The sequence below is a fragment of the Ascaphus truei genome, chromosome 3, assembly GCF_040206685.1.
Source record: "Ascaphus truei isolate aAscTru1 chromosome 3, aAscTru1.hap1, whole genome shotgun sequence".
NCBI lineage: Eukaryota > Metazoa > Chordata > Amphibia > Anura > Ascaphidae > Ascaphus > Ascaphus truei.
The window spans coordinates 422,862,825-422,875,425 of NC_134485.1; the positions used below are offsets into that span (position 1 = coordinate 422,862,825).

Genomic DNA, 12,601 nt, shown 5'->3' on the forward strand with positions numbered 1-12,601 from the left:
TTACTTTGTCCTCCATGGGAAAAGAATAGCTGCTCGTTGGGGCGGGCTCATATAGAGCCTGGCCGCGCGCCCACAAAGCCTGGAAACGCGCACCAATCAGCTGTCAGGCACGGGGAGTTTTTTGTTTTTTTCCAGCGCGAGCAGGGAAAATTTCAGCGCGAGCAGGGAAATTTAAAAAAACAAACACGTGTGCTGCTTGGGCCAATAGTTACTCGCCCGGAGGTTAAATCCACACGCCACGGGCGTGTAAATGTATATGATTGTCAAAAACTGTATATATATATAACCAAGAGAAAAAAAAGGCAACGCTAAACTTATATGTTTGAATGCCATACCAGCGGTATTTGCCATCTTGGAATAGATACACGAGGAGAGGTTGATCTCTATTCAATCCGATTGGCAGCAAATAGCGGCAGGGTCCACGGGTCCTTTCTCCGTGGATATCTTCATCTCCTGAAGGCTCTTTATCGATTCCTGTTCTGGTTGGGTACCACTGGTGATGTCCTGCAGCTGCTGTCCCGCGCGCTCTCCGGCTTCCTTTCCTGCAGAGAATTTTTCTCTACATGCAATCTTGTAACTTAAGTATTGTGAGTGCAAGTCCTAGAGGCTGTTTTATTTTTAATAAATTGTTTATATCGAGTTACGCTATGGAGCCTGCGCTTCTTGTTCTTTTCTTCACACACACACGTATATATATATATATATATATATATATATATATAATTGCTGTAATAAAAACAATGACACAAGGTCAAAATGCTTCTCCTTAAAAAATGTTATATATATATATATATATATATATATATAATCTGCCTGAAAAAGAGGCCTAAGTAGACCTGTAAGCTTGCACTCATTATAAACTTCAGTGTTTACAATGTTACCTTCCTTTTGTTCTTTTTTTATTACAAAGGGTTTTTTTCTGTCTCGCAAGTGTGTGATGCATCTATAGTTGTTCATATCAATCCTCAGGAAATTCACAGTCTGTTTTTGTCTTGCAGGAATCCTCTTTGCTGTGACCGTGGTCGGACCGGGGGTTGCATTCATTCTTGGATCTGCTATGTTGCGTTACTATGTTGACATTGACAAGATTCCCGCGAGTGAGTGGCGCTGGTGCACTTTCCACTTTCCAGTGATGTCTGGCTGCAAACTGAGTTTCGCTCTACGATGCACACACAGCATCTCAAGCAATGAAATGAAAAGAGGCTGCTGGCATTTCTAAAATAGATTTAACCCGACAAGGTGTTTCGCTGTTAAATGAAGCAAAGCTTTGCCTTCTTCTGCTAGTCATACCTTTCTATTATCAACCCAGCATACTGCCTAAATGCAGCATATGCTACTATCATAGTGTGTGTTTGACCTTCACACTATGTTGTTTTTTAGAATAAGACCACAAAGGTCACAGGTACTGCAAAGCATTTGTTAAAGTAGGTGAGACACATTGGAGCTACAGTGTATTTATCAATCTGTTGACTGCAGCACGAGTACAAAACAAGTGTATTTAACATTAATCATTGGGATTAATCTAGTGCTGTTATTATGCAGCAGTGCTGCCCATTTTTTAGCTAATAGACTGATTAAAATGTAGAAAAAAAATACCAATTACAGCTTACATTTTTTCATTTAACATTTGTATAGCTAGAATGTATCCGCATCTTTCCAAAGGAACATCTTTTTTTTTAAAGCTGACAGTGACCTCTGACCCTGCCATGAAGAAAATCAATAGCTGGAAGTCATTGAGAAGATTACAGTAATACAGTAGTGGGCAACTCCAGTCTTGAAGGGCCACCGACAGGTCAGGTTATCAGGATATACCTGCTTCAGCACAGGTGGCTCAGTCGTCCATCTCTACATCATACTCCATGATACTGCTCCCTGGCTCCATATTCATAGTTTTCAGGTGCTCTCATCAGCAGATGCTGCAAACAATCTCTTATCTTCATATACTGTACACACCAAACTCCAATATTTTAATTAAAGACTCTTACTTTATTCCAGGTCAACATTTCAGTGTTCTTATCACACCTTCCTCAGGACAAAAAGCATTCAGAACATACATTTAAGTCACTACAGTATATGTTCTGCATTCTATTAGTCCTGAGGAAGATGTGATAAGAACAACGAAACGTTGACCTCGAATAAAGTATTAATCTTTTATTAAAATATTGGAGTTTGGTGTGCTACAACCTGTGTACAGTATATAAAGGAGAAGAAAAGTTGACACTTAATATAAAATATATATATTAAGTCCATTGGAATAAATCCTACCCAAACTGCACATTAAGTGTATTGGATTACTCGGTGCACCCGTGGTATGAAACAGAATGCTTTCTTTACTGCTGCCATGAATTCATTCCAAGTATTGATTTGAAACTAGTTAAATCAAAAACCTAATTTCATTCTTTGTCATTAATATACTGTATCTTATCACAACTGGGCCTAAAATCTTCCTGGTTATCAAACTCTGCTTAAACCACTGACCAGTGTCTTGTCTTTTCACAGATGAAATCCTTCTCACGCTGAAAGACCCTCGTTGGATAGGTGCTTGGTGGCTTGGCTTTATAGTAGCAGGTTCTATTGTTGCTATAGCTTCAATACCATATTTTTTCTTTCCAAAAGAAATGGTCAAGGAGGTAAGGATCTTTATCTTATGTTTTAATATGCACAAAGAGATAAAGCTGCTCAAACCCTCTGCTACAGTAGGTGTAGTACAGTATGAATGGTCTCGAGTCTTCTTGAACTAACAGGTGTCAAGGCACACTACATCATGAACAAAATGAAGCTGATTAAACAAGTGAATATATACGCATACAGTAATAGGAGATCGGGAACAAGAAGCATTGGGCAGGGACAGGTATTTGGGGAAAGGGAACACAAGGAGCAGCAGGATACACGAAGAATAGAAGGAAGGGAGATTGGAGGAGGGAACTACAGGTTGTTGCAGGACCTAGGAACAGTGTCCTTCGAAGTTAAACAAGCAGCTCACATGGACTGACCTAGGGAATATGTAGGAATACAAATCAGGGTAAAGCTAAGTTTGTGCAGGACTAGTCTGCAAAGTAAACTAACAGTATCTTAAATATACAAGAAAGCCAAGGATATCATTGGATCCGAGGTTTTAAAACAGACAAGAAAATGGGAAGCCAATGGGACACGTACCGGTAGTTCTTACTGTACCTGTCATAAGTTTTGTGTTTCTTTTATTTCTATGTAACAGGTGTGTAGCTGTTGTACCGAGTTGTTAGTGGAACAGAGTGAGTTTGGGGCTCATCAGCACAGGTTCATGTCCCATAAGCCTGCCTAACCTCTCTATATACTGTACGTTTTATTACTAAAATCATGAATGTTTGTAGAGGCAGCAGATCCTGGAAAACATCCAACTAAGCCCACAGACTGCCAAGCTTCTAGTATATACTGGGCAGATGCTATCTTACCTTGAACATGTACATAACTACTGTACTGTATACCTTACGAACTGATGAATTGATGTAGAACGCTGAGCCAACAGTTTGTCCTTTTCCTACTAGCCCTTTGTTTTCTAGGCATTTTCATCCAAAATAACCTTGAAAAAACAAAGATATACCATAGAAGCTAAACAAGGTTAAAACAAATACATAAATAGTTCTTTATATACTCTACATATTTGATCATTACTATAGAAAGTAAATAACATCTAATCAGAAAACACATCATAACACATATGCAAATAAATATTTGTTTATTTCTGCCTTGGTTTTTTTCTTTCTACAGTATAGTATACACTACAGAAATAGTCAATCTTGTCCATTTTAATAACAAAGAGACTAGTCCTTCCCCAAGACAAGGGTATGGGTAGTGTTTGGAATAGTTTAGCAAGTGGCAGAGGTACAGTAGCATTGGGGTTGACCAACTCAATTACAGTTTTAGTCTTCATGATAATACTTGAATGTTTTATGGATGCTTGGTTTGAAGCACACAAAGAGGAACTCAGTTAGATAGAAAGTACTGTATAATGGTACAAGTCTGACGCAGACTTCAATTCTTTCACAAGTAGACATATAGGGCACTGGGTAGCCCTCCCCTAATGTCAGTGTTTGCATTTCTGCATTTCTACATGTGTGTAGTGTCTGCTTTATGTGTGTATTGCATCATGTTATTTTTCATGGGTCTAAAACCTAAAAAGCTTATTTAGTTGTTTTACTCAAGCTCAACACTTCTGATTGCGTAGGAATTGGCATGACTGTGGTTGAAAAAAAAAACCCATCTGCCAGCTGCAAATTGTCTGCTTATTCTGCATTCAGGAGAACCGAGTATTTATAAAATGCTGACTTCAGTCATTTCAATGTGTTTGCATCAAGCTTGGGTAGGAAGTGAGTCTAGCATGCCTATGTAAACAAGTGCAATGGAAGGAATTATGCAAGTTACAGTGCGTGTACAGTGTAAAGTTGGAAAAGTGAGAATGTTATTATTATAGTGTCTTTAAAAGCATTATTTGGCGATATCCTCCCATGCTCCCCAGTGTTTTCTCGCGGCACATTGTAAGCTACAATTTGCTTTTAAATGTACTTACCAACATCCATATACAACTATATACAGTATATATATACACACACACAAACACACACACACACACACACACACACACACACACACACACACACACACACACACACACACACACACACACACTTGTCTTTCTGATAATGGAAGCAGAGTAGATGAAATTATTCATTCTTGTTCCTAGATACTGTAATAGAAGACAATCTGTTGCACTCTGTGTAGCAATTATTGGAATCCCAGGGACATGTTTCTCTTTTGTGATTATACAGAGAAAATAAAGCACAGTGTTTTGGGGAGGATCACTTTGTGAAACGCGGTGTACTGTAGTCTACTGTTAATATTAACCCCTTGGTAGCCCTTAGTGGTCAGCTTGTCATGGAAACCCTGGATTAGCTGACCACTTGGGCTACTAAGGGGTTAATATGCACTGTAATAGTTTATTTTTTATTTATTTTTATGATCTATTCCTTGTTGGTTTAGCATATCTTGCCTTATATAGTACAGGGGAAGAAAAAAAAGGGTTGTGTGCCGAGCACACGCATACAAAGTGAAACTTCTTTGCCACTCTCAAAAGTCTTTCATTCACGCAAAATGATAAAAATGGAAATACAATTTCAGTGACAAAATGCAAGGCAGTTTCACTTAACACGTGTGTATATATATGTATATGTGTGTGTGTGTGTGTGTGTGTGTGTGTGTGTGTGTGTGTGTGTGTGTGTGTGTGTGTGTGTGTGTGTGTGTGTGTGTGTGTGTGTGTGTGTGTGTGTGTGTGTATATATATATATATATATATATAGTTGTGTGAAAAAGAAAGTACACCCTCTTTGAATTCTATGGTTTTACATATCAGTACACAATAACAATCATCTGTTCCTTAGCAGGTCTTAAAATTAGGTAAATACAACCTCAGATGAACAACAACACATGACATATTACACTGTTTCATGATTTATTTAACAAAAATAAAGCCAAAATGGAGAAGCTATGTGTGAAAAACTAAGTCACCCTTACTGCTTCCATAGGAATTAAGACGCTAAGTAGCAGACAGGTGCTGCTAATCAAATGCCCTTCATTAATTGATCATCAGCAAGTGTGACCACCTCTATAAAAGCCGAAGTTTTAGCAGTTTGCTGGTCTGGAGCATTCAGGTGTGTGTTAACACAATGCCAAGGAGGAAAGACATAAGCAAAGATCTTAGAGAAGCAGTTGTTGCTGCCATCAATCTGGGAAGGGTTATAAGGCCATTTCCAAACCATTTAAAGTCCATCATTCTACAGTGAGAAAGATTATTCAAAAGTGGAAAACATTCAAGACAGTTACCAATCTTCCCAGGAGTGGACGTCTCATCAAATTCACCCCAAGGTCAGACTGTGCAATGCTCAGAGAAATTGCAAAAAAAAACAAGAGTTACATCTCAGACTCTACAGGCCTCAGTAAGCATGTTAAATGTTCATGACAGTACAATTAGAAAAAGACTGAACAAGTATGGTTTGTATGGAAGGGTTTCTAGGAGAAAGCCTCTTCTTTCTAAAAAGAACATGGCACACAGCTTAGTTTTGCAAAGTTGCATCTGAACAAACCACAAGACTTTTGGAACAATGTCCTTTGGACAGATGAGACAAAAGTGGAGATGTTTGGCCATAATGCACAATGCCACATTTGGCGAAAACCAAACACAGCATATCAGCAAAAACACCTCACACCAACTGTCAAGTAGGGTGGTGGAGGGGTGATGATTTGGGCTTGTTTTGCTGCCACAGGACCTGGGAACCTTGCAGTCATTGAGTCGACCATGAACTCCTCTGTATACCAAAGTATTCTATTGTCAAATGTGAGGCCATCTGTCCGACAGCTAAAGCTTGGCCGAAATTGGGTCATGCAACAGGACAACGATTCAAAGCACACCAGCAAATCTACAACAAATTGGCTGAAAAATAAAAGAATCAAGGTGTTGCAATGGTCCAGTCAAAGTCCAGACCTCAACCCAATTGAAATGTTGTGGCGGGACCTTAAGAGAGCTGTGCATAAACAAATGCCCACAAACCTCAATGAACTGAAGCAATGTTGTAAAGAAGAGTGGGCCAAAACTCCTCCACAACGATGTGAGAGTCTGATAAAGTCATACAGAAAACGATTACTTCAAGTTATTGCTGCTAAAGGTGGTTCTACAAGCTATTGAATCATAAGGTATACTTAGTTTTTCACACATGGCTTCTCCATGTTGGCTTTATTTTTGTTGTCTTTGTGTGTGCCGGATGCTGCTACAAGTTATATATATATATATATATATATATATATATATATATATATATATATATATATATATATATATATATATATATATAAACCCTGTCTTCCCATAAGAGAAGGCACAAAAGCAGCAACACTCAGATATAGCATGTATCACTCAGAAAAAGACATGTATTAGCAGTGACAAAACAGCACACTATAAACCCAACGTTTCGGTCCTGGCAGGACCTTCCTCAGGGGGGTGCTACCAGACAATGACACCCAAAGAACATATATACCCCATAGTTCACCATGTGAGGACAATTAGAGGCAGCTAATTGTACAATCCTGGAGCTCCACGAGTGCAATCAGTGTATGAGGTAGTACGGCGGCGATCTTGGAAATCAGGAGACAGAGCAATGTATGCTATCGCACATGTGCAGATGAGTACAGGCTCCCCCGGTGGACAAAAAAATCCTAGCGTCCAATGTTGCTAGGAAACGCATGTGTGGCATCATAAAGTCCTGGGAAGTCAGCTCAAAGTAAAGTTGCGCATGTGCAAGACTCTGTGACAGCACCAGAACGTCACGCCGATCTGGTACCCCATTCAGTGTCAATTGCATCAGCATGGCAGCTCCCTAAAGAGAATGACAGTGAAGGAACAAGTGCTCTGTCTCCTGATTTCCAAGATGGCCGCCGTACTACCTCATACACTGATTGCACTCGTGGAGCTCCAGGATTGTACAATTAGCTGCCTCTAATTGTCCTCACATGAGGAAGGTCCTGCCAGGACCGAAACATTGGGTTTATAGTGTGCTGTTTTGTCACTGCTAATACATGTCTTTTTGCTATATCTGAGTGTTGCTGCTTTTGTGCCTTCTCTTATGGGAAGACAGGGTTTCTATATTGATTTCTATGGAGCATGCACCTTGACTTTACATTTGTTGCTTGGAGTGCTGGCTGCTGCCTTTGTTATATATATATATATATATATATATATATATATATATATATATATATATATATATATATATATGCTGGGTGATAATGGGGAAAGGTGGGGTTAGGCAGACCTGCCTAAGACATGCAGATGAGCATACAGCTATATTTGCATATTTGCTTTCCTGTGGAGGGTTTTTGTCACTTTTTTTACTCACCATAACTTAACTCAGTATTATGGTTTGGCCTATCCCATAAGCCTCTCTTGCATTCCCAGTAAAATCAACCCCACACTGATGAGACCCATCAAGGTCGAAACAGCTGTCTGTGGGTGGTTTTCTGGGTATGCACCTTAACCCTGGCTGTGCTCAAAGCTGTGACCATGCAGCAAGCTTAAGCCTATAGGGAACCATGTTAAAAATGGTTATTGAGGCAAAAAGTGACACTGTGTGCTCATTTGCATGTCATTTCCCAGAATCCCTTGCTGCAGTGTAAGTTCTGTATGCTGGGTGATAATGGGGAAAGGTGGGGTTGCAGACCTGCCTAAGACATGCAGATGAGCATACAGCTATATATATATATATATATATATATATATATATATATATGTAACCCAGTTTCCCCTACCCATTCTCACATAGGGTCTCCTAAGGGAAATAGCGCTCTGGTTACACGGCTCTTGTTGGTGCATACCTGCTGGTAACAGGGGGGCCTGGGTCTCCTGCGAAGGCATGGGGGATAACAGGGCAGGCTTCTGGGGCTGTGCCTGAATTCTTCTTACTGATGCAGCGCCTCCATCTTGTGCAACCCCCAGATGTGTGGGGTGAAGTATCTGCAAAAAAGTTATATTCCCCTCCTCCCAATATACTCCACTCTCAGGCAGGAGGTATAGGTAAAAAGTAGATGGTCTTTATTGTTGTTCTTTATTCATCAGCAGTCTTTCTCCACACAGCAGACAGAAGGTTTTCACCCCAGGATGTCCCTGAACTCACTCCTGATCAAGGGCCTCAAGATTGGTTCCTGCTCTTCCCCTAACCTCTTTTAGAGTAGGAGGTATGGGATTACCCCAGGCTCCCCTAGGGGAGGCCTCAAGCCTACCAGAGCCCTGGCAGCTTATCACGGGTACCCGGTGCCTCTCAAGGGTAGAGACCAACTAACTAAATTGGAAGTGACAGCGCAGTAAACAGCTCCAACAGGCACCACCCCTATGTCTTCTGATTGATATATGTATGTATGTATGTATGTATGTGTGTGTGTGTGTGTGTGTTTGTATATATGTATATATGTGTATGTGTTTGTATATATGTGTATGTATATATATGTATATATATATATATATATATATATATATATATATATATATATGTGTGTTTGTGTGTGTGTGTGTGTGTGTGTTTGTATATATGGTTGTCTGTATATATGTGTGCCTGTGTTCTTGTTTGGTTATTCTGCTCAGTGGCTTTGCCAAAGCTGATTAATGCTGCGCATGTTTTTTCCAAGCATGTACATTCAACTGTGCTGAATCCGCGCATGCGTATCTGGTAAAGCAGATCCATTCATGCGTGTGATCAGTATTCTTCAGTACATGCGCAGTAGCGCAGTTGGAGCGCATCCATGGTGCGCGCACGTTCTAGAGATCACTACCACTTGCAATATTAGTGCAGCAGAAAGCGAGAGCCTGAGGTCTGATGCAGTGGGAGCGCGTGCACACCGTGCGCACACTCCCGAGATCCTTGCCACTTCCAATAGTACAGTGTAGCAGAGATCGAGAGCCTGTGGTCTGATGCAGGGGGAGCACGTGCACTGCGTGCACACACTCCCAATCTCTGTTGTGTTTGGCCAGGCAGCCAATGCTTCTGAGAACTTGTGCCCCCCTTCTACAGCCCCAGACTGCACATGCGCAGAATGCTACTTCCGTTTCATATTAACGCTGCGTTCCTGCTGGTGCTGACCACGCTCATGCTTGAGAGCGGTGACATCACCAACTCTCAAAGCATAAGCGCAGGGTGTCCTGTCTAATTTTGCAAGCGGGAGCGGGGAGCATGGATCGTGTGTGTAATGTGTGTGGTTGTGTGTGTGTGTGTATGTGTGTGGCTGTTCTGTGTGCACTTACCTCAGCTGAAAGCATGTTAACCTCACATTTTTTTTGTCTACCCATATTTTCAGCCCCTTCTGCTGCCCCCTTGATTCCCCCTCCTTTCCACTGAAATCCAAGGTGATGGATGGAGGGTTAAGCTCCTGGGGAAGCACTTAGGTGTCCATATAGGATGTGGTAATGGCTAAGGTCAATTTCAGGCACAGTCAGAATAATTTGGGACCTCTAAGCCATGTTCAGGGAGGCTGGGAGAGAGTCCATTATTGGCCCCAAGGCATAAAACACACAAAAGAGAAGGAATGGGTGACACGGATTTTCGTGGTTAATATCCTCTCCTGTGGCTCTTTTGTCTCTCGGCATGCCAGCAGCATGGGAAGTGGCACCCTCTTTGCCAGTGGGGTCCAATCCTTGCCCTGTTGGGCTGGACGCAGCATCAGGGCTTTCTGCCACTTCAAGGAGGGGGGTGGTAGTGATTGCTCCTCCTGCCCTACCGTTGTCTGGCTGAAGCTGGGAGGGTTTCTGATGTTCGCTCGAGCAGGCAGGGCTCATTGTGTTTGAGTGCCTGGGGCCAATCTCCTAACTGACAACAAGTTAGCATAGTGGCTGGTGCAGTGCCTATATTTAGGTGAAGGATGCTTAGACGTGCATCAGCAGTCTATTGGCGTTAATATAGAGACGTCTGTGCGGGTGCCTATCGCACGGTTTGACATGGTTAATGTTCCTTCAGATCGGGTTTGGAACGTTTTGGACAGTTTTGTGCTCTGGGGCTAGTTTAAGGCATTAAATGGCTCTGTTGGTGGTGGCTGGTTGGGGGGTAAGTGCATGGTGACCTTGGCAGAAGGGGCTCTGCTTTGGTAATGCCTGGTGGTGGCATGGTTGGCGAGTGGGCCGGGCTCATTGTGCTTTGAGTAACTGGGGCTCATCTCGCAGCTGACGTAGGGTCAGTTGAGTGGCTGGGACTTGAGATGGTCCAGGCTAACGGGCAATGATTTAAGCATCATTGGCCTTACCTGTGGGGGGAGCACTCTGGCAGGGTTAACACCTTGCCTTTTGCTGTATATGAATAAAAGTCATGCCATTATACCTCCAGCGCTTTGTGTGTGTGCTTTATTTGTGGGATGCCATGTGGGTTTGGGGGAGCATCGCAGGCTCTGAGTAAAGTTGCGTTATTTACTCATTTTGATGTTGGTCCCGCTATTTTTAGTGGACCCAATTAAAAAAACATATACACTGCACACCTTGTTCCTTCTTGTTTTAACTTCACACTTAATCCATATGCACTTTAACTAAACTGCCCCTCAGTTAAACAGCTCAGCTCAAGCAGCTCTAGAAAGCTCCACACATTAGTACATCAGTAAAATAATAGGTAACAATAAATAATAATAACTTTTTCATGTAGAGCTTTTCTCCCAATTGAACTCAAAGCGCTTGAAAATTACAGTGTAGTCCGCAGTACGCAGTACATAGGAATTGTTACCAACACAGTATACAGTATGAGTAGAGATGGGTGATTTTTTTTTTTTTACGGATTTGGACCCGTCTCAGATTGGGCGGTTCCTTTGGTCCGGGGACTTCTGTGAATCTGTCTCAAAAAGGGCGATTCATCTTTCCAGATTTTTTTTTTTTAAATCACTCTCATTCCAAATCTGTTTTGAAATCTTTCAACGGATTGCGGGATCCGCGGATTGGATTCTTAAAAATCCGTGCAGATTGTATCCAATGGCGGTTTTGGATTAATCCGCACGGATTGAAACTGGAACAATCCGTCGGTGGATTTTACACCGCGGAACGGATGGTGAATGGAAAGATCGGGAAAAACAGAGTTTGACAGTTCCACCCATCTCTAATATGAGTAACTACAATATTCACAACAAGCAGTGTTGTCATTTAATTTAAGATACCAAAGTACAGATGTTGCAAAGAAAGAAAAAGCTAGAGAAGTCCATACTGTCCCAGTACATCACACCTTGTGCAGCAGAGTTAATCTCCCTTTTCATGCAAGGGAGTCACATTTACTTTAAAATAACTCAGCCGCCTACGCACACGGAATTCCTAATAGTATCAGCCTCCTCCTGGTATCAGAGGGCTGAAAGCTGATAAACACGAAGGGAAAAAGGGATATTCTTTTTTCATTTGCTTTTATCAGGTGGAGTAATGGAAGAGTTACTTCTATTTGGCCTTTCTATCAGAATCCGATGTACTAGATACGGGTTTGGGCTCTATTAATATTTGTGTAATTGACAGCTGGTCTGACAGATACTGATATGTACATAGTGTTTTGCAGGCACAGTGAGTCCCTGCATTGAGCTTACAATATAATGTTTTAAATGGCAGTACTTGTTCTGTACCTGTGAATGACCAGTCTAGTAACATAGTTGTCGTCGATTAGAGAGGTTAGGAGAGCTTTTGCAGGCGCATTAGTGTTAGGACTTGCAAAAAAAGAGGGGACACCTTGGTGTGGCTTGGAAGCTTAAAATGTTTTGGCCAAAGAATTTAACTAAATGCCGCTCACTTACGAAAAGAAAAATACATACGTATTTAATTATATAATTTGTCATATTGGATGAAGCACTGGGGCTTTTTGTCTAATGAAATGTTTGTGCCTGAAGCACAGAGAGCTGAAGGACAGTATTTAGTTAACAGTGCTTCACCACAAGGTATCTTCAAAAAAGGACTTACATCCAGTATGCAAATCGCCTCAGCGCAGTTCTTGTGACACAGGTCACATGACTTGAAAGGGTAGAAAGAAAACCTGATTTTACACATACAAAACAATCAATCCCCTCGTCTCCCCAGTCACAG

The 12,601-nt window shown here is 41.5% G+C and overlaps 1 protein-coding gene across 5 annotated transcripts in view; it reads left to right on the forward strand.

The window, feature by feature from the left end:
* SLCO2B1 (solute carrier organic anion transporter family member 2B1) overlaps positions 1-12,601 on the forward strand; it is a 194,908-nt gene that overhangs the window by 128,073 nt on the left and 54,234 nt on the right. For all 5 annotated transcript variants that reach the window (XM_075592777.1, XM_075592778.1, XM_075592779.1 and 2 more), the window contains 2 exons: positions 999-1,097; positions 2,500-2,630. In XM_075592777.1, the coding sequence (XP_075448892.1) occupies positions 999-1,097; positions 2,500-2,630 (230 nt within the window). The remainder of the gene's footprint in view (positions 1-998; positions 1,098-2,499; positions 2,631-12,601) is intronic.